We start from the raw sequence: 20,188 nt of genomic DNA, 5'->3' as shown, positions 1-20,188 counted from the left end.
GTATTCAGATGGACTGCGACTCTCTACCCTTTCCCACTCATTCCGCGCGCCCTTTACCAACATGGCTGCGGACGTGAGGCACTCTGGGATTCGTAGTCCGGCTCTCGCGTGTCTCCTCTTACCTCAGAGGAGCACGCTCGGGACGTTTTCTATGGCTCCTGGGAGTTGTAGTTCTTTGACCTATCTCGGCCCCCTCCTGTTTCCGGTGCCGTCACGGGATAGAGCAGTCGGTGACAGTCCCGAGGGCCCCCGCCCCGCGCCCATGGCCGATCCGGATCGTGAGTCGGGGGCCCTGGTGGGAGGGTCGGGCCGCGCCGGGGCCTGGCTGAGGGCTGCAGGCCCCGGGGCCCGAGGGCGGGAGTGGTGGGGCATGAGATGGGGGCTGCATGGAGGGGAATGAGGTTCAGGGAGCCGTTGTGATACATATTGCTAGATTGGTGGGTTTCTGGGTCGCGAGGTTTTAAGGGTCCATTTGCCATGTCCCCTAAGTTACTAATGATAGCGTGTGTCTCGCACCTTAGTTGCTAAGGACCCTTGTTACTAGGGACTTAGAATACCGCTGTCCGGGTTGCTAAGGGTACCTGGTTGTTAGTGGGAACTGTAGGGTGCTAGGTGGACCCCTAGTGTCCCCTCCTATCCCTTCCTTCCTCTTCTAAACCTACCATCTCGCCCATCCGTTCCGCCCCCGCCACCTCTTCTTGCAAACCTGCCTCCAGGCCCAGTATCCCTTATCTTCTCTTTCTTTCTACATTTTTTCTGCTTGTAAACCTAACCCTCCCAGCACACACTCACACACTACTGTCTTTCCTAACTCCTCCTAAGTCTTCCTTCATGCCCTTATATGCTTTACTTTCTTTTTGCTTTCCTAAGCCTCCTTGTCCCAGCCTCTTTGTCCTTCACCAACCACCTCTCCTCCCAACACTCTCCACTCTAATAAAATCTGCTTTTCTTCCTTTCCCTCCCTCCATCTACTCCCTTTTTATACCCCCACCCCGTATAACTAGGTTGGAGGGTCTTGTTGCCCCTCTCTGCACCCCAACTTGGAAGCCCTTCATTCCCCGTTAACCACTCCCTTCACCGTAACCACGTCTGCTCCCCCTCCTCCCCCAGCCTCTGACCCTGAGGAGACCCAGGCAGGGAAGGTGCAGGAGGCTCAGGTGAGATGGGGACAAGGGTGGAGGGAAGGAGAGAGATGGACTTCCCACACCCCACACCGGGGGGAGGTGGCAGAGGGGAGTCAGATATCCCAGGGCCCTCAGCTCACTGCCCCAGCCCCTCACCCCACCTCCCCTTGTGGTTCAGCTCCTGGGGGAATGGTGGATTCTGGGGCCTGTCAGAGAAGGGTGTGCGGCCTCAAGCCTAGGCCTGCCCTTGCAAACTTTCCTTTCTCCCTGTACACCCCTCCCACCCACCTTCCCTCCTGAACCTCATTCCCAGTGGGCTTGGAAGAGATTTGGTTCCTGAATTCACAGATCTCATAGACGTGTGACTCGACAATGCTCTACTGGTGATCATGAAAATAGGGCAGGGCACTTTGGGAGCACGGAGTAAACTGTGTGAGATCACACAGTTCCCAGCCAGTCCCTTCCCGGGAAGAATCCACAGGCCAATCCAGAGTCGGACTGAGATACAGCACATGGTAGTCAGTGTAGAGTAACTTAGGATTTTCTTAGGCAAGGTGAGAAATGGTGTCCCAGGCAGAGGGTATACTGGGGGGCATGAAAGAGTGTCATGTGTTCAGGATTCAGGTGGCTGATTACCTTGATGGTTAGCATTTACCGAGTATTTAAGCCAACTGGGTACTCTGCTTCGTGTTTGATGGGCATCCTAGCATCCCGGGGGCAGTGGTGGAGGGGAGGGGTGCAGGTCTACTGTGGTCATTTTATAGCCAAGGAATTGGAAACTGAGTTCTTTAACAACTTGTCCTCTGTCCACTGGCTAGAAGAGCAGGGACAGGTTTGCAACCCTCGGCGCCTTGACATATTGCCTCCCAGACACTTCACTGGAAACGGGTCACAGAGGCTTCACCATCACCTTCAGCTCCCCCCTGAGACCAAGTTGCTCCCACGTGCTGGGCAGGGCCCTCGCCTCCTTCCACAGAGCTTCACTGTCTGCAGCCTGAAAGCGTGCCAGCCCACCCACAGACACGAGGTCGCGGTTCACATGTAGGGCAGAGCAGAAGCTGTGACGAGAGCACCCCACAGATGCGCGGCCGAGCCACACCAAGGGGACAAGAGCTCCCTGTCAGGCCAGGCTTCTCCCTCGCCTGGCTCCCAAAGCCTGGCCACTGTCAGAGAAAAAGGTTTCATGTGGAAAAGGGACCCTCAGTCCCAAAGAGAGAGATCCGAGGGTGTAAATTGCAGCATTGTGCAATACAGCCAAACTGGAAACAGCCCAAACGACTGTCAGTTGATGGGTTAAATGAACTATGAACTGTACAATGCAACACTCTGTAGCTGGCGGGTCTGTGATATATTGTTTGGTGGAAAATGCGAGGCGCAGCATTGTACTGTGGGGTGACCCATTTCTGGGGAAATAATGAGTTTTCAGTTCAGTTCAGTCACTCAGTCATGTCCAACTCTTTGCAACCCCGTGGACTGCAGCATGCCAGGCTTCCCTGTCCATCACCAATTCAGATTAAAAAATCTGGAGTAATTACCACTGTACTGTTAATAGTGGCTATCTTGAAGGGGAGGATGGGGTGGGGGAGGCGGGGCTGTGGGTGAGGGACTCAGGAGGCAAGCACCTTCAAGTTATACATTGTCTAACGGTCAGAGTTTTGTAAAGCTTATAGACACAATCTTAAAGCAAGGAAACCTGGCTTTCCTGGTGGCTCAAACAGTAAAGAATCTGCCTGCAATGCAGGAGACCTGGGTTGGGAAGATCCCTGGAGAAGGGCATGGCAACCCACTCCAATATTCTTGCCTGGAGAATCCTATGGACAGAGGAGCCTGGAGGGCTACAGTCCATGGGGTTGCAAAGAGTAGGACACAACTGAGGGACTTAACACATTTTTACCCAGTGGTGACCATGAAAAATCCCAGACTTCTTGGAGCCGGCATCATGGTAAACGCCACAGATTTTTGTGATCAGATGATTAAACTGGGGAAGCCAAAGAGAAAGGCCTTTGATGTGGAGGGCAAAGGGTGGACCCAGACAAGTCAACAGCAGGAGAGCAGATCAGAGATGCAGACTGAGACCGGGAGCTACGGCGGAGGCCGGGGCAGGGCCCCTGGAGGGACAGGCTGGCCCACGTGGAGCCCCGGGGAGGGGACGTGCTCCCACAGGAGGGCAGGCGAGGGAGGCAGGAGACATCTGGCAAACACGGGGACAGAAGCCACACTGAGTTAGGGGCCCAGGGGGAGGAGCAGGTTTGGAAGAGATACTGAGGCCAGTTTGGGACACCGTGAGAGTGAGGGGTCTGGGGTCACACTTAGGGGGAGGCATCTGGGGGCTGTGGAAACCCCGGATCTGGAGACAGAAAGGTGGCATCCTCAGAAACTAGGCTGAGACCACTGGTGTGCATGGGGGAGCTGGCCCAGGGAAGGCGGACAGAAACGGGAGGGAGGGCCCGGGACGGAGTCCCAGACCCGCGATTTGGGCGCCTGGCCGAGGAGAGGAGTTGATAAAGGAGACGGAAGGGTTGGAAAGGTGGAGTAGGGGTGCTTTAAGCCAGAGGGCTGACGGCCACAGGGTGAGGACCGAGGCGTTTCTACCAGCGTTATTGACGTAGGTGAGGCGGGCTGCGGGGCGGCTGGGCAGGGCAGGGGACTGGAGGGGATATAAGTTGAGGACGTGGACCATGGGAGGTGATGAGAGCAGTAACGAGCACTTCCTGAGCACTCACCACCACTGCCGCCCCAACCATGGCTGTTCTGAGAGCCTCACATTGGAACTCACTGCTCACAGCCCTCCAGGTGGCCTTCCTCAGTCCTCCGAGCTCCACTTGTGAGAGGAGGAGCTCGGAGCCTCAGAAAAAACGCAGTCACCCATAGGAGGCCGCGCTCCTCTCGAGTTGCAGAGTTGGGTTTCCAACACAGGCAGCCTGTCCTAGAGCCCACACGCGCCCCCAGCGTGGTCCCCGCTGCTCCTCACTCCCTCGGGCCCACCTCCCAGCCACACCCTGGAACCCTGGTGTCATCCCCTCTTCCCCTCCCTAACACCACTTCTGGGGCCTCGTCACCCCACCTCCACCCCTTCCAGGACTCAGATTCAGACACTGAGGCAGGAGCCACTGGCGGAGAAGCAGAGAGTGAGTATCTGCCTTGGGAGCATGGTTCTGGGGGGTGCTGGAGGGTGGTTTAAGGCAGGGATCCGGGTGTTCACCTCCACCAGGGGTGACATGCAAAGTGTGTAAGAACAGATGCAGCATTTCGGGATCCCTGGCCGGGCCAGGCATCCAACCTTTAGTCGTGGGAAGACAGGAGACCCCGGGGCTGGGCAGGGGCACTCGGGGCCTCTGTGTCCCCTTGAACAAACACCCACCCAACCGCTGTCTCTCTTCTTTTTGGCCAGTGGACTTCCTGCGGAATTTCTTCTCCCAGACTCTGGGCCTGGGCACCCAGAAGGAGCGACTCCTGGATGAACTAACCCTGGAAGGAGTGAGCCGCTACATGCAGAGCGAGCGCTGTGAGTTCCCCACCCTGGGCCCCTTCCTGCATGACTCCCCCCCACCCCCACTTCTTCTCATGACTTCTCAGCCCCAAACCATTCACAGCTTACGTCTGCAAGTCACAAGAAACCCAACTCAAACTGTCTGGTGCCAAAAAGGGAGTGTGTTGATCCTGTAACTGTTGATCCTGAAGTGTGGCTGGATTCAGCAACTTCTATGCTGAGCCCTTTCTTGGCTCTTCTCTGTATTCGGAGCTCCTGGCAGCTGTAAAAACAAGTTCCACCAGCCTAGCAGCTCCCACTGAAAAACAGCATCTTTCTCCCAGTGGTTCAAGCACAAGAGCAGAGATTGGCTCCGATTGGCCCAGCTTGGGTCACAGTCCTACCCCCCGAACCAATCACCATGTTTCTATTGGTCAGGCTTGTTTACTAGAGTGAAGATGCTAATAATAGTATATTATAGTAATTACCTTATAAGATTATGGAATAGACTCTTCCCCCAGGTATCCCCATGGCTTCCTTCCTTCTCTTTGGGACCACATGGACTGTAGCCTGCCAGGCTCCTCTGGCCATGGGATTCTCCGGGCAAGAATACTGGACTGGGTTGCCATGCCCTTCTCCAGGGGATCTTCCTGAGCCGGGGATCAAACCCTCATCTCCTGCGTTGCAGGCAGACTCTTTACCATCTGAGCCACCAGGGAAGCCCCAGGATTATGAAGAGGGATTACATAAATTCATAGATAAATGCCTGAAACAGAGCAAGCGTTGCCTAAGTGTTCCCCGTGACGATTCTTATAGGAGGCTTGTTCCTGGTGTGGTGTAGAGATCTTTTTACCCGGTCACCGGGTAATTTATATTTCTTGCCTCGAGTTGAAGTCACCAGAGTCTGAGAAACCGAGCCCTAAGCAGCCCTTGACTAGAACAATCGACCCTTTGAGGGTCCTGAACAGCCTTTTGTTGAGGACGTCTCCTGCAGTTTCCCTGTCCTCTAGCTGCTGCCATCTCTCCTCAGGCAGCCAGGCCGGACGCCCTGAGCCCCCCTCTCCTGGAGCGGCGGCCTTCAGCCATCTCCTGCCTTTGTTGTTGTCATTTAGTCAAACCATGTCCGACTCTTTTGCAATGCCACGGATTGTAGCCCGCCAGGCTCCTCTGTCCATAGGATTTCCCAGGCAAGAATATTGGAGTCAGTTGCCCTTTCCTTCTCCAGGGGATCTTCCTGACCCAGGGATCGAGCCCACATTAGCAGGTGGATTCTTTACCACGGAGCTACTCAGGAAGCTTCATCTTCTGGCTTGGGTGGGCCCCAAAGAGAATACAGGCAGTGGCTACAAAGCTTTCGTTCCGTCCGTCCTCCTGCACCTGGGTTTTAGAATTATTGATGGTGCCTGTGAGGGGATAGTAATAACTAATAACAATGAACTGGGCTCTCACCTTTTGCCAGGCACTGGGCTATGCACTTGACAGGCGTCCCCTCATATGATCGTCACAGGAGACCTGTGAGGAGTCAGCTGGGCAGAGGAGGAAACTGAGACACAGAGAGGTTGTAACCTGGTGCGGGGTTACACAACGGGCAAGAGGCAGTCAGGGCTCCTGAATCTAGAGTGCACACTCACTCCCTTCCACTGGGTCCACTGGGTGTGCCAGGCCTGGTCCGATGGCATCCTGACACCCCAGAGGCCCTCACACTCGTGTGTGTCCATCAGCCGACTGACAGATGCCAAGGGCGCTGTGCAGCAGGGCTGCCAGCAGCCACCAGAGAGGCAGCCAGGCTACTTCCGCACAGCCCTGCGTGCTTGTGAGATGATTCCACTGGCCAGCCACCAGAGAGGCAGCCAGGCTACTTCCGCACAGCCCTGCGTGCTTGGGAAATGATTCCACCTCTCCCCTCCCACACCTTCCCATCTTTTCCAAAAGCTGGTGACATTGGGGGAACAAAGTGCTCATAGGGATACAAATCACGGATCTGAAGAAGTTGAGTACTAGTGTCTCGAAGAATCATTAGTGCTAGGCATTGATCTCAGCTTCACAGGAGAGAATTCCTTCTCTCAACAGCCCCCTCGAGGCCAGTGCAGTGATTGTGCCCATTTTACAGAGCAGGAAGCTAAAGCCCAGCGTGGTGATCTGAAGTAAGACCCACCCCCGCCCCACCCCCTCCACAACTCTGCTGGTGCACAGGAAAGCCAGGATTGGAAGCCCTTATCCACTCTGCTGCTCACTGGGTGTGAGCTGAGAATGGCCCAGCTTGGATCCTCACTTGAAAATTAATTGACTTCTGGTGGCTAACATGCATTTGATTATAGAAGGAAGGAATAGGATGGAGGAATGTGTATCATATGCTGGAAATAGATGGCTGTCCAATATTGTGTCCAGAAGATAAAGAGGTGGTCAGAGATTGTTTTTCACAATAACATGCAGCACTTCCATGGGAACACACCCTCCCGGCCTTCTCCCTAAGATCTACCTCTCACTAAGATCTCCTGTGTTTGTCTAGATCTAGCTAGGAGGAGAAATTTCTCTCCAAGTAGCCTTTTTATGAATCTTACTACACTGGTGTAATCTTAACCAATGGATTCTTTGACCCCATGCTGGCTCTTCCTTCAGTCAGCTGTATGACCCCTTCCCCTGTCTAAGCCTCAGTTTCCTCATCTGTAAAATGGGAATGTTAACACCACCCACCTTGAGATGGCTGGGAGACCCATTCAAGGATCTGAAGTGCTCGCCACAGGGCTTGGCACAGAGTAAATGGCTTCAGGGACTGTGATAGGTGAAATTACTTAAAGGTAAGAACGGGAAGGGGACACATTGCTCTTTTTTTTCTTTAAACTTTACTTTCTTAATCATTATATTCAGTCTATGATAATATATCTGATTACTAGACAGCAGTGCCACTAATAAGTTTTTTAAGTTGTCAAAAATCAATTGTAAACATCAATCAGCTCAGTACTTAATTTATGGCAAAGACAACTCTCTGAAGATAAATGGTTCATATTTTGGAGCAATGTTTGATGTTCAAAGCAACAATTAACAAATGTAAGTTGAAAACAAGAAAAGCACATGCTGCCTAAACTCTCCTCCTCCAGGTCGCAGGGTCATCTGTTTGGTGGGAGCTGGAATCTCCACTTGTAAGTGCTCCCCTCCCCCAAAAGCCACTTCCTGGTTGGGGCGCCCCTGTGAGGGCCTGGGGAGGAGCTGTGTTGGGGGGTGTGAAAGAAAAGGGGCCAGAGTTCCTTACTGATTACCCCTCCTCCCCCAGCCGCGGGTATCCCTGACTTTCGGTCCCCAAACACGGGCCTCTATGCCAACCTGGAGAAATACCGTCTTCCCTACCCGGAGGCCATCTTTGAAATCAGCTACTTCAAGGTACGTGTCACACAGGGAGGAGGGTCTATAGTGATGGGGGTGGACGGGGCCTCCTGGCTCCTGCTCACATCTCACCGGGGGCATCTGGGTGCCCACCTGCCCTCCGGCTCTCTCTCCCACAGAAACATCCAGAGCCCTTCTTTGCTCTCGCCAAGGAACTCTATCCTGGGCAGTTCAAGGTGAGCTCTTTTTTGTGGAAGTGGGGACAGGAAAAATTGGGGGCCAGCAAGCATGGGAAGGACCCCTTCAGGGCCCTTTAGACAAATATCCTACAACCATTAAATACATGGGCCCTGGTGGCCTAATCTTTAGGATTCTGGGTTTTCACTGCCATGGCCCAGGTTCAATCCCTGTTCAGGAAACTGAGATCCTGCAAGCCTTGAAGCAAAGTAAAAAACAGAACAAAACAGAGTGGGCTTTGGGCCCAGATCACCGGAGTCCAAGTCCTGTTCTCTCGTTTCCTGCTCTTGTGTCCTTGGACCTCAGTTTTCCCATCTGTAAAATGGAGCAGATAATAGTCCATGAAAAGAAATACTGTGAGGCTTAAATGAGCTAATGACACATGTAAGAGCCCAGACTCTGGAGCCAGGCTGCTTCTGTGCTAACCCCAACTCCACAGTTTGTGTGACTCTGGCCAGACAGTCACCCTCCCTGAGCCTCAGTTCCCTACCTGTGAAATGGGGATAATGAAGGTCTGTGCCTCATGGTGTGAAGATTCCATGAGGAGAAACAGGTCTGGAACAGTTCCTGGCACAGGGCGGTGCACATTCAGCATTGCCATGCTTGCTTCCCTCCAGCCCACCATCTGCCACTACTTCATCCGCCTGCTGAAGGAAAAAGGACTGCTCCTGCGCTGCTACACACAGGTAGGCAGGACCTCGGGCATCCTGGGAGGAAGAGGCCGGGCGGGAGGGGTCAGGAGCTCAGGCCGCAGCCTCTCTGTTGTGTGACTTGCAGTGAGTCACATCCCCTCTCTCAGCCTTAAGTTTCCCTTTCTGTGAAACAGAGGCCAGGGACTTCCCTGGCAATCCAGTGGTTATGACTCCATGCTGCTTCCAATGCAGGAGACACAGGTTTGATCCCTGTTCAGGGAACAAGGATTCCACACGCCCCACAGGATGGGTGAAAAAAAAAAGCAGAGGCCAGAACCACTTCACCCTCTCAGGCCTGTGGTAACGTGGCGGTGACCTCCCTCAGGGCCACCCCATGAGTACTGAGAAAGGACCCCTTCTCTGAGCAGACACCTTTGGCACCATAGTTTTTTGGGTTTTCCATCGGATGATCTGAAGTGACTTGGTTTAGCATGATCACTGAAGCGTAAAAGTGTTCGTCGCTCAGTCGTGTCTGACTCTTTGTGACCCCGTGGACTGTAGCCCACCAGGCTCCTCTGTCCATGGGATTTCTCAGGCAAGAATACTGGAGTGGGTTGCCATTTCCTTCTCCAGGGGATCTTCCCCATCCAGGGATTGAACCCAGGTCTCCCACGTTGCAGGCAGATTCTTTACCATCCGAGGCATCAGGGAAGCTCCCACGGCCGCTGCACCCTGACAGTTTTCCAGTTGGTGGCTATAGAGTCTTAAGAAAGGGGCACCTTCTTCTAATTTGCACAAAGGCCTTGTGTGGGCCATGGGCCACGGCTTATGTATGGCAGGCACTTAGCTGAGGGCCTCACCCAGAGGTCCTCAGGTAAGGACAGCTCGCATTCTTGGCTTCCTAGTTGGTGAGACTTTTGGGGTCTCGCACACCCAATAGTGAAAAGCGTCCCTCTACTTTTGTTTTATAAATACGTGTTGAATTACATGATCTACTAGAGCAGTGATACCATGCCTACTCTAATTCATATCTCAGAACCCAAATTTATAAAATAGAGAGAGAACCCATGGATAGAAATAGGTGTTCTATTATTTTCTTCCTGGCCTGGCAATCTGGAGCCTGCAGCCTCAGAATCTGCCACCAGGGGGAGGATGAAGTCTTTTTGTTCAGGTCCAGAATTCTCAGAAGGGGGCAAGTACTCCCACCTAGGGCTGGTGGGGGTTGAGGGGGAGCCCCAGCTCAGGATAAACTTGACCTTTCTTCTCAGAGAGTCAGTTTTATCCATGGAATACACTCAGACATGATACAAACAGCTCACCTGAAGCCAAGCACCTTCTGTGTGATTTCATGAAATCTTCACCACGGCCCTGCTGTCAATCCTGTTTGTCAGCTTCTGTCCAGGTGTTTACTAAGTGCCAACCAGTGCCAGGCCCTGCAGGCAATAGACAGAAGGAGCAGACATCCCTGTCCTCCGGGAGCTAACACTCTAAGGTGGGGAGGGACAGTAGACAAGAAGGATGAATTGAGTATCTAGTCTGTTTAATGCTGAGATGTCTGTGGAGCACTGGGCTGAACAGAGAAGGGGAATCAGAAGTTCTGTGTGTGAGTGGGGAGAAGGGTGCTGTTGTGAACAATAAGTCAGGAAAGGCCTCGTGGAAAAAAGGGACATTTAAACAAAGACCTAAGGGGAGGGAGGGAGCCATGGGATCATCTCAGGGAGAGAGGCAAAGGGAACAGCCAGTGCAAAGGCCCTGAGGTGAGGCTGCACTTGGCGTGTTCAAATAGCTGGATCTGAGTGAGCGAGGAGGACAGTAGTAGGAAAGGACAGAGGAGATGAGGTCAGGAGGTGACAGGTGGACCATGTGGGCATTTGGGGGCCACTGGGAGGGCTTTGTCTTTTCCCTGGTGGGAGATGGAACCACAGGAGGGCTCTGGGCAGGGCCGAGACATGACCTGCCCCAGGTGTTCACAGGGTCCCTCTGGCTGCATGTGGAGGGCAGACTGTGGGAGGGAGCAATGGGGGTAGGGGGTGGGTACAGAGGCCAGGAAGGGGGCTGCGGTGATGGTCCAAGCAGGAGAGGATGGAGGCTGGGCCGGGGAGAGGGCTGTCCAAGGGGAGAAGTGGGTGACTTGTGAACCCGTTTTGAAGGTGGAGCCAACAGGACTTGCTGTTGGTTTGAATGAGTGGTTCTTGAGAGGAGGAGAAGAGTCAGGGATGGCCGGACATCTCTCAGCCTGAGCACCTGATGTCTTTTACTGAGATGGTGAGATGTGCAGGCGTTGGGGGCAGAGGAGGAGTTTGGTTGAAGGCACGTCGAGGTTGAGATGCCCATTAGACAGCCATGTGGAGCTGTAGGCAGATAGCCAGACACTAAGGCATCTGGACTCAAGCTGGAGAGCAAGGGAGACCAGGAGATCACAGGGGTCCCAGCACGAGAAACACAGGCCCAGGACCATGTGGTTCATCCCAGATGCTCAGAGGGCTGACTCCCCACCTCCATATGGGGCACCCCCCTCCCCTGCCCCAAACCACAAAAGCACACCAGCTGCAGGGTATTTTTACATGAAAGCCAACATGAATAAGTTCTCGGGTCAGTGTGAAATGTGGTGGCATTTCCCCTTATAATATTTCACGCACAGATTTAAGTCTACATATATATTCACACTGGCGCATTACATTACACACAGGTGGAAACATTTTTTCCACTCTCATGTTTCTTGTAGCCATTCTTTTTTTCAACTCCTCCTCACCCTCTTCTTCAACCTCAGCCACTTTTTGAGTCATCGACCCAGTTTTCTGCAACATACTGTCTTCATGTCTTCCTGAATTGTGACGATGTAGCACTTTTGAAGCCATGCTATTTTTATCTCAAGACCCGAGTATCCATTCAAACAGAACAGTTGTCTCCTTCAGTCAAGTCCCTGTGATCTCCACTCTTAAATCTATATCTGTGGCATTCACATTATACGTTGGATTTATACTCAGCTTTCTTTCCCTTAAGCCCTTATCTAGAAGACCCTTCCTTATACTCAGCCACATAGCAGCTTCATGCTTTTTATTAATTTAAAAATAAATTTCCCATTTATAGCAGAGAAGCCTATATATTTTTTTTTTTGGCTGTGCTGGATCTTCGTTGCTGCACAGGCTTTTCTCTAGTTGCAGCAAGCAGGGGCTGCTCTCTAGTTGCAGTGCGTAGGCTTCTCGTTGCAGTGATTTCTCTTGTTCGGGAGCACGGACTTTAGGGGCTTTGTATGGGCTCAGTAATTGTTAAGTTGTCCCTAGTTGTCCCTTGGCATGTGACATCTTCCCCAGGGATCAAACTCACATCTGCATCGGCACACGAATATTTTAACACTGAGCCACTGGAGAAGCACAATTCATGCTTTTCAAAAGCGTGTCAGAGACGTGATGTCTTGAAACCGAAAGTGAGCTAAGGTTTGACAATCAAAAGAGATTGCAGATGAAAACTCAGACTTCAGGCTCCTCTTGAAGATCTGGAAGAACTGGGTGCACCCCGGGTGGCTTTCTGGGGTGGGTGGAGGAGGGAGCAGTTGACTAGAGCTGAATGGCCCACCTCCTCACCACACCCTGTTCCCTGCCTGGCACTGAGGCCAGACACCAGCTGCTCTGTGTCTCCATGCGGTCACTGCTGCTTGTCCTTTATACTGAGCCTCTTGGGCCGTATTCCCCAGCCCCAGCTTCCTCTCTGGAGGCCACTACTGTTGCCTGCTTCTTGGGTTTCCTTTGAAAATAGTCCACACTTAGGCAAGCAAACACACAAATTCATATGTTGATTTTTTCCACATCTTGTACACAGGGCCTTCTAACATCTTGGAGAGATTTCCTTCATACCAGTACATACGGGTCAGCCACGTCATTTTTTTTTTTTTAAGATAGATTTTTTTTTCCCCCCAAGATTTATTTGTTTGTTTTTTGGCTGCGCTGAGTCTTTGTTGCTACATGCGGGCTTCTCTAGTTGCCGTGAGCAGGGGCTACTCTTCATTGGCTGCACTCTAGTTGAAGAGTGCATTCTAGTTGCACTCTTCATTGTGGTGCCAAGGCTTCTCGATGTGGTGGCTTCAGTAGTTGTGGTGCATGGGCTCTAGAGCACAGGCTCAGTAGTTGTGACCCATGGGCTTAGTTGCCCCAAGGCATGTGGAATCTTCCCAGCCCAGGGATCGAACTCATGTCCCCTGCATTGTCAGCAGATGCTTAACCACTAGAACACTCAGGAAGTCTGGGCACATTCTTTTTTCTTTTTGGCTGTGCTCACAGCTTACAAGATCTTAGTTCCCCAACCAGGGATTGAACCCAGGCCATGGCAGTGAAAGGACCAAGTCCTAAGCACTAGACTACCAGGGAACTCCCCCAGCCACATTCATTTTTGTTTATTTGTGGGTGCCCCATCAAAAGTGGCATCAGGGGACTTCCCTGGTGGTCCAGTGGCTGACTCCAAGCTCCCATTGCAGGGAGCCCAGGTTCTATCCCTGGTCAGAGAACAAAATCCTGCGTGCCACGACCAAAGGTCCTGCATGCAGCAACGACGATCAAAGATCCCTCATGCCACAACCTGGTGCAACCAAATAAATAATTTCTTTTAAGGGGCATCAAAAGGTACCACAGAGGCACGTAGGTAGTCCTTTGATATGCCGTTTAGTTATTTGCATGAGTAGTACTGAGTAGTGTTAGTTGCTCAGTCGTGTCCAACTCTCTGCAATCCCATGCACGGACTGTAGCCCACCAGGTTCCTCTGTCCATGGGATTCTCCAGGCAAGAATACTGGAGTGGGTTGCCATTCCTTTCTCCAGGGGAATCTTCCCCACCCAGCCATCAAAACCAGGTCTCCACCTTCTTTACCATCCGAACACCAGGGAAGCCCAGTTATCTGCACACACGCTGCTTACTCGCGTGTGAGGAAGTCGGCAAACTAAGTCGAGGAACAAAGGCAAAACTAGCATTTCTACTAGGCTGGGGCAGGGGAAAGCTGCAGAAGGTCTGGAAACTTCTACTAGGCTGGGGCAGGGGAGAGCTGCAGGAAGTCTGGAAACACAGACTCTTGTCTGCATGTTTCGGGGGTAAACTGATGGCTGACTAGAAGCAGAGGGCAGTTGGAAATGGAATGGTGGTTCGCAGAGTCTCTGGGAAACCTTATTGGGTCAGCTGTGGACTACACGTTCCTGGCCATCTCTGTAACATCTGCTAGGTCCTCCAGAAGCACCTGCCTCATTGGCATTCCTCGTGGGCAAACAAAAGCTGCTCCAAAATGGCTGGAGAAACCACAAATGTGAAAGAGACAAATATCCTTGTGTGTTGACTAAGGAAAGTAATTCTGTCTGAAAGGAATACAAGTTAATATACTATCTATGCAGCAGATCACAGTAAGAAACCCGACTGTTAAATAGGAAAACTGTAAATAAACTCAAAAAAACTTCCTGATTCATTGATTTGTGTTAATGTCTGGCCAAGCCTGCCACAGACAGCTGTGCAGGTTGGGCACTGCACAAGGATGCCATATCTGAGAGGGCTGTGTTTACAGTAGAGACACTGAAGATTGGTACATTTATTTCACCAAATTTCTGGCTGGTGCCACTAGAGTGTCTGGTTCTAACAGAACAAATTTTCCACAAAAGGGAAGGAAAATGACCTGATTTTGCAGAAAAACACCAGGGCTGGTTGGTGGCAGTGACCTGGGTTCATAGGCATTTGAGTTTGGGCCCCTGACTTGAAGCGTCCATGACTGACTTTTCAGAGGCACCATCAGGGGGAACCAAAGAGTTTTAGACACACCTCTGTCCCTTGCCTCTCCCCTCCTCTCTTCTCAGCCTATCCCACTTGCCTCTCTCAGCTGCAGTCCCCTGCTCTGTCTTCTGACCCCTGGGAAGGGAAGGTGGTTCACTCCTGACCCTCTCCCCTCTGTGTCTCCCTCCAGAACATAGACACCCTGGAGCGAGTGGCTGGGCTGGAGCCCGAAGACCTGGTGGAGGCCCACGGCACCTTCTACACATCCCACTGCATCAGCTCAGGCTGCCGGCAGGAGTACTCACTAAGCTGGATGAAAGGTGAGGGGCTGGAGGTTACCCCCGAGGGTAGGCTTCCTGTCCTCTGTCTGCTCCTCAGCACCAGGGAAAGGGTCTCCATACACAGACACCAGCTCTGTCCTATGCAGTTCTGCAGCTCTTCCTTTCTCTCTTTTTTTAAAATTTATTTGTTTATTTATTTGGCTGTGCCAGGTTTCAATCGAGGCATGCAGGATCTTTAACCTTTATTATAGCATGTGGGGTCTTTAGTTGGGGCATGTGGGATCTAGTTCCCTGACCAGGAATCAAACCCAGGCCTCCTGCATTGGGAGTGTGGAGTCTCAGTCACTGGACTGCCAGGGAAGTCCCTGCGGCTCTTTTTAGCAGGTAATGGCAGCCCCTAAAGATGTGAGGTGGCAGTGGGGGTTCTCTGCTCCCAACTCCATCTCATAGCCAGGGTATAACGGATGCAGGCTCCAGACACAGCAACATGTGTTAGCATACTGGCCTCCATGTGGTCATGCAGCCTGTTGCGTGAGGTCATGAAACCCTAGCCCTTTGTCCTTTGGGTGCTCTGACCCCTTCTTACATGACGGCCTCATCCAGGCCAACACAACTACATTCTAAGAAGAGCAGAAGTATCAGGAGAACTTTCTGTGGTGAGGGGCATGTTCTATATATATCTTCACTGTCCAACATAGCAGCCATCTGCTCCATGAGGCAATTGAGCTCTTATAATGTGGCTAAAATGACCAAGGAACCGAATCTCTAACTTTCTTCAGCTTGTATTAATTAAAATGTAAAAGCCACATGTGGCTCTAACCACCATATTGGACAGCACTGCCCTGGAGACACAGGGTTCAACCAGCCCATTAGCCTGATTCAGGTGAGTGGAGCCCATGACATGTGAAGCTGCGCACAGCGCTGGTATGAAGGCTGGTGGGGGCTGTCTCTAAGGGAAGAGACTCCAGGGCTTGCTAAAGTCATTGTCCCTGTTCACGTGAGGGCAGAGTGTCCAAAAAGAGAAGAAGAAAAGAAAAAAAAAACCCCAGTCAATCCACATTTCTAGAATGCCAGTGAGAGTTGATTTCTGATATCCATTGTGCTAATTAAGAAGCCACTTATTTCATCCATGCAAACCCATTTCTGACCTTTATGCTGATTTCACAAAGCCTCTGGTGTCCATGTGGGACAAGGACAGCTGCAGTGCTGATAGTAGGGCTTTTGGAATGTAGCCCTTCTGACAAAATGCCAGCTGACTGCCCCTGGGGCAAGGGTTCCTGAATAGCCCAAGTACAAGCAGCTGGGGGTCATGTACAATTAACATTACCCCATTATGTGTCCCTTGCAGCAGTGACATGAGCATCACCCACAAAATATCATGAGCTGTCAATGCAGAAATATTTTAAAGTAAATGGCAGACCTTAACGCATTGCTCTATATAAATATTGAAGGAATGAGTGAATATCTGAATGAACAAGCTAGGATTCTGTGGGTTGCAAGTGACAGAGGCCTTTACAGCTTTGATCAATAGGCAATAAGGAGGAGGATTGTCATAGCATGGTGTGTGTGTTGGGGGGAGGGGGTCTGTCACTGAGCCTAAGAGTGGGAAGCACCTGGACCTAAGGTTTTGTCCCCATCCCAGGATTATCTGCATAATTCTTCCCTCTCTAACCTAGCACCCACCAGGTCTCTCTGACCTGACCCATGATGGAAGTAGGGCTGCCCTCAAGGACCCATGGGAAGGGCTTCCCCGGTGGCTCAGTGGTGAAGAATCCACTTGCCAGTGCAGAAGACATAGGTTTGATCTCTGCTCTGGGAAGATCCCACATGCTGTGGAGCAACTAAGCCCATGTGTGCGCCACAACTATTGAGCCTGTGCTGTAGAGTCCGGCAGCCTCAACTACTGAAGCCCATGAGCCCTAGAACCCATGCTCCAAGAAAAGCCACCTCAATGAGAAGCTCGTGCACCGCAACTAGAGAGTAGCCCCCCACTCACAGAAACTAGAGAAAAGCCCGTGTAGCAATGAAGACCCAGCACGGCCAAAAATCAAAAAAAAAAAAAAAAAAGACCCATGGGAAGAACTTCACTCCCAAGTCCAGATTCCCCAAGTTGGGGGTTGGCGGAACCCAGTTGCCCCTTTTGGGGACAAGTGTCTGCTTATTTGTTTGTTCTTTCATGTAATAGCTGTGGACTGCTGCTGGGAGGAGGTCCTTCCTGGGCAGGGCAAATGCCCCTGGAGGCTCTGCCATGACTGAGATGTATTTGTATTGACAATGAAGGGGGTGGTGTGGGCAGGCTGCAGCCCCAACCCAGGGCCTCTTACCTCCTCCTCCTCCTCCCCTTCCCCACGCCCAGAGAAGATCTTCTCCGAGGTGACTCCCAAGTGTGAGAAATGTCAGAGTGTGGTGAAGCCTGGTGAGCCTTGGGGCCTGGGACCAACCAAGGTAGATGCGGGCTGGGACCCTGCACACCCGCCAACCACTTCCCAAGAAGGCCACGCTCCCCATCCGTCCACCCCACCCTGGTCACCCTCTCTCCCTAACTAGGGGAGGGGGTGCCATAGCCCCCTGGCCTATTCCCCACTGCCCCGTCCACACTCCCGCCCCAGCCCTGGGGTCCGCCTTCTCCTGCCCATTCTCTCTCCCACTCCCTGTCTCTGTCTGCCGCTTTTTCACCATCTCTTTCTGTCCCCGTGTCTGTCTGTCCGTCTGTCTCCCCCTCAGATATCGTGTTCTTCGGCGAGAACCTCCCAGCGCGTTTCTTCTCCTGCATGCAGTCAGTAAGTGTCCCAGCCGCCCCGTCTCGGCCCACACGGGGGCAGCCTAGGTCCTGCCCTGTGGCAGGTGGCTTCCCCAAATAGCTGCGGGTGGGCTTGCAGTGGGGGGCAGGGGCCAGCAGCCGACCTCATTGGCCACTCCCGCTTCGTAGGACTTCCTGAAGGTGGACCTCCTTATCATCATGGGCACCTCCCTGCAGGTGCAGCCCTTCGCGTCCCTCATCGGCAAGTAGGTTGGGGGCTGGGGCCGTGGGAGGCTGCTGGGAGGCCAGGGGAGCCGCGACAGGCCCTCACCACTCAGCTCACCATCCCCCAGGGCGCCCCTGTCGACCCCGCGCCTGCTCATCAACAAGGAGAAAACTGGCCAGGTGAGTCCTCTTCGTCCTACCCCGCCACCCCCACACACGAGCCCCACATCACCTCTCCCAGGCTCCCCGGGAACCAGGGGACAGGTCTCTGGGGAAGCCCAATACTCTGGGCCCCTCAGCTCAGACCTGGGGATCTTGGAATCCTCAGGGGTCAGATTCCAGGCTACCTCGACTCCAGGGTTCCACAGGCCTCTGGGTCAGTCACCCTTTTTGATCCTCTTTTTTGTCTATAGTAGGCCTTCGTTGCTGTACTTGGGCTCTCTCTAGTTGTGGCTAGCAGGGGCTACTCTAACTGCAGTGCATGGCGGGCTTCTCACTGCAGTGGCTTCTCCTGTTCAGAGCACAGCCTCTAGGGTACGGGCTCAGTAGTTGGGGTACACAGGCTTAGTTGTCCCACAGCATGTGGGATCTTCCCAGACCAGGAATGGAACCCATGTCCCCTACATTGGCAGGCGGATTCTTAACCACTGGACCGCCAGGGAAGTCCCATTCACCCTTTTGAGGGGATGATAGAACCCCAGCCCAAAGCAACTTAAGCCAAAACAGGAACCTTGAGCTTCCTGTGACTGAAGAGTCTGGGCTCGCTGGTCCCCGGGCCGGCCGCAGTGCCACCTGGAGTCGCTGTGCCGTCTCTCAGCTCTCTTTTCAAACTGAGGTGACCTCTGTCCCAGGAGGGGCTCCCTCCCGGGGACAGCTGTTTCCTCCAGCAGGCAAAAAACATACTGTGTGGCAGACACTGTGCTCAGCTTTTTCTCTGACAGTGTCATCTTAGGAGTGGGTGTGGTGATTACCCCCACTCTGCAGAGAAGGAAACTGAGGTTCAGAGAGGCCAGGCCACTTGAGTGAAGTCACAGAGCTGGGATTCAAACCCAGGCCCCCTGGCTCCGGAGTCTGTGCTCTGAGCTCCCCCTCCCCCACAGACTGACCCTTTCCTCGGGATGATGATGGCCCTCGGAGGAGGCATGGACTTTGACTCCAAGAAGGCCTACAGGTGAGGCCCGGGCCTGCAGCGGGTGAGGTGGAGCCTGCGAGGGACAGGGCCCAGGTGGGCGGGAAGGCACGGAGGCAAAGGACAGGCAGAACCACCGGTGCTGGGACAAGCCTGGGAGCTTAGACTCTTCCCTCGCCCTCAGGGACGTGGCCTGGCTGGGCGACTGTGACCAGGGCTGCCTGGCCCTCGCCGACCTCCTTGGATGGAAGGTGAGGAGCTATCACCCCAGCTCACCCCGAGCCCAGTCCCTGGATCCCCCTCCCACAGGTCCTCCGACCCAATGACACACGATGACCTCCGACCTCTATGAACTTTGCCCCCTGCAGAAGGAGCTGGAGGACCTTGTTCGGAAGGAGCATGCCAGCATAGATGCCCAGTCGGGGTCGGGGGCCTCCAACCCCGCTACTTCAGCTTCCCCCAGGAATTCTCCACCACCTCCCACCAAGGAGGAGCCCAGGACCACTGAGGGAGAGAAACCCCAGTGACCACTGCGTCTCCCAGGCAGGACACCCAGCCTTGGGACAGCTGAGCCCCAACCAGCCCTGGCCCTCCTCTAACTTACAGCTCTTTTCTGGGGAGCTCAGAACATTTCTTCAATGTATTAACGATTCCCTCCCAAAACTGGTGTCCCAGCACCCCTGACCTCACCAAATCTCTAACATTCTTGGGGGCAGAGGCTTGGGCAGCCTGTCTCTAACAGCCCACAGCCTCTAACCACCCCTACAGCCAAGGATCAGCCCCCCTAATCTCTTAACTGCTCAGGGGGCCACAGGTACCTCCAAACTGCTAACTGTCCCAGGACAAGAGCCCCAGGGCCCACACGCTCTCTACTGCTCCCAAGGGTCTGTGGCCAAGTAGATAAAACCTAACCTACCCTGGGTGGGGAGTTGTGCCCTCCACGCACCCAGTGGGGAGATCCGAGCCTCAAGGCCTCCCAGGCCTCTGCCTCCAACTCTGAAAGTGGGTGCTAGGCCCCTCTCTTGGATCCCCCTTCCCAGGCAGGGGTGGGCAGATGGTGTTGCTTATTAGAGATGAATTAAAAACAAAAAACAACTAACGATTAGCTGTCTGGCCTCGCTGTTCTTTTCTGGGGCCCAGAGGGAAGCTGTCGGAGGAAGGGGGTTAGATCTCCGGCCGCTAAGGAAACCATCGTGAGAAGCAGAGTGAAGAGCGCTGAAAGGTGCCGAGAGCGGACTCCTGGGGCCGTGGGAGCCTCGGGTCGTGGCTGTTACCCCTGGACTCCCAGA

The 20,188-nt window shown here is 53.2% G+C and overlaps 1 protein-coding gene across 1 annotated transcript; it reads left to right on the top strand.

The window, feature by feature from the left end:
• The first annotated feature begins 61 nt into the window (after positions 1-61).
• Positions 62-19,998, top strand: SIRT2 (sirtuin 2). The gene is made up of 16 exons (XM_086352382.1): positions 62-278; positions 1,111-1,157; positions 4,204-4,252; positions 4,516-4,629; positions 7,692-7,733; positions 7,865-7,971; positions 8,094-8,150; positions 8,769-8,837; positions 14,715-14,844; positions 17,162-17,221; positions 17,530-17,585; positions 17,735-17,811; positions 17,899-17,950; positions 18,871-18,941; positions 19,084-19,150; positions 19,268-19,998. Exons 1-16 carry the CDS (start codon positions 62-64, stop codon positions 19,424-19,426), a joined length of 1,374 nt encoding a protein of 457 aa, XP_086208508.1. The 3' UTR covers positions 19,427-19,998.
• Positions 19,999-20,188: the final 190 nt, after the last annotated feature.

The sequence above is a fragment of the Bos grunniens genome, chromosome 18, assembly GCF_055505025.1.
Source record: "Bos grunniens cultivar Pamir isolate PY7600 chromosome 18, Bosgru_T2T1.0, whole genome shotgun sequence".
Classification (NCBI taxonomy): domain Eukaryota; kingdom Metazoa; phylum Chordata; class Mammalia; order Artiodactyla; family Bovidae; genus Bos; species Bos grunniens.
This window is presented reverse-complemented; position numbering and strand designations above follow the sequence as displayed.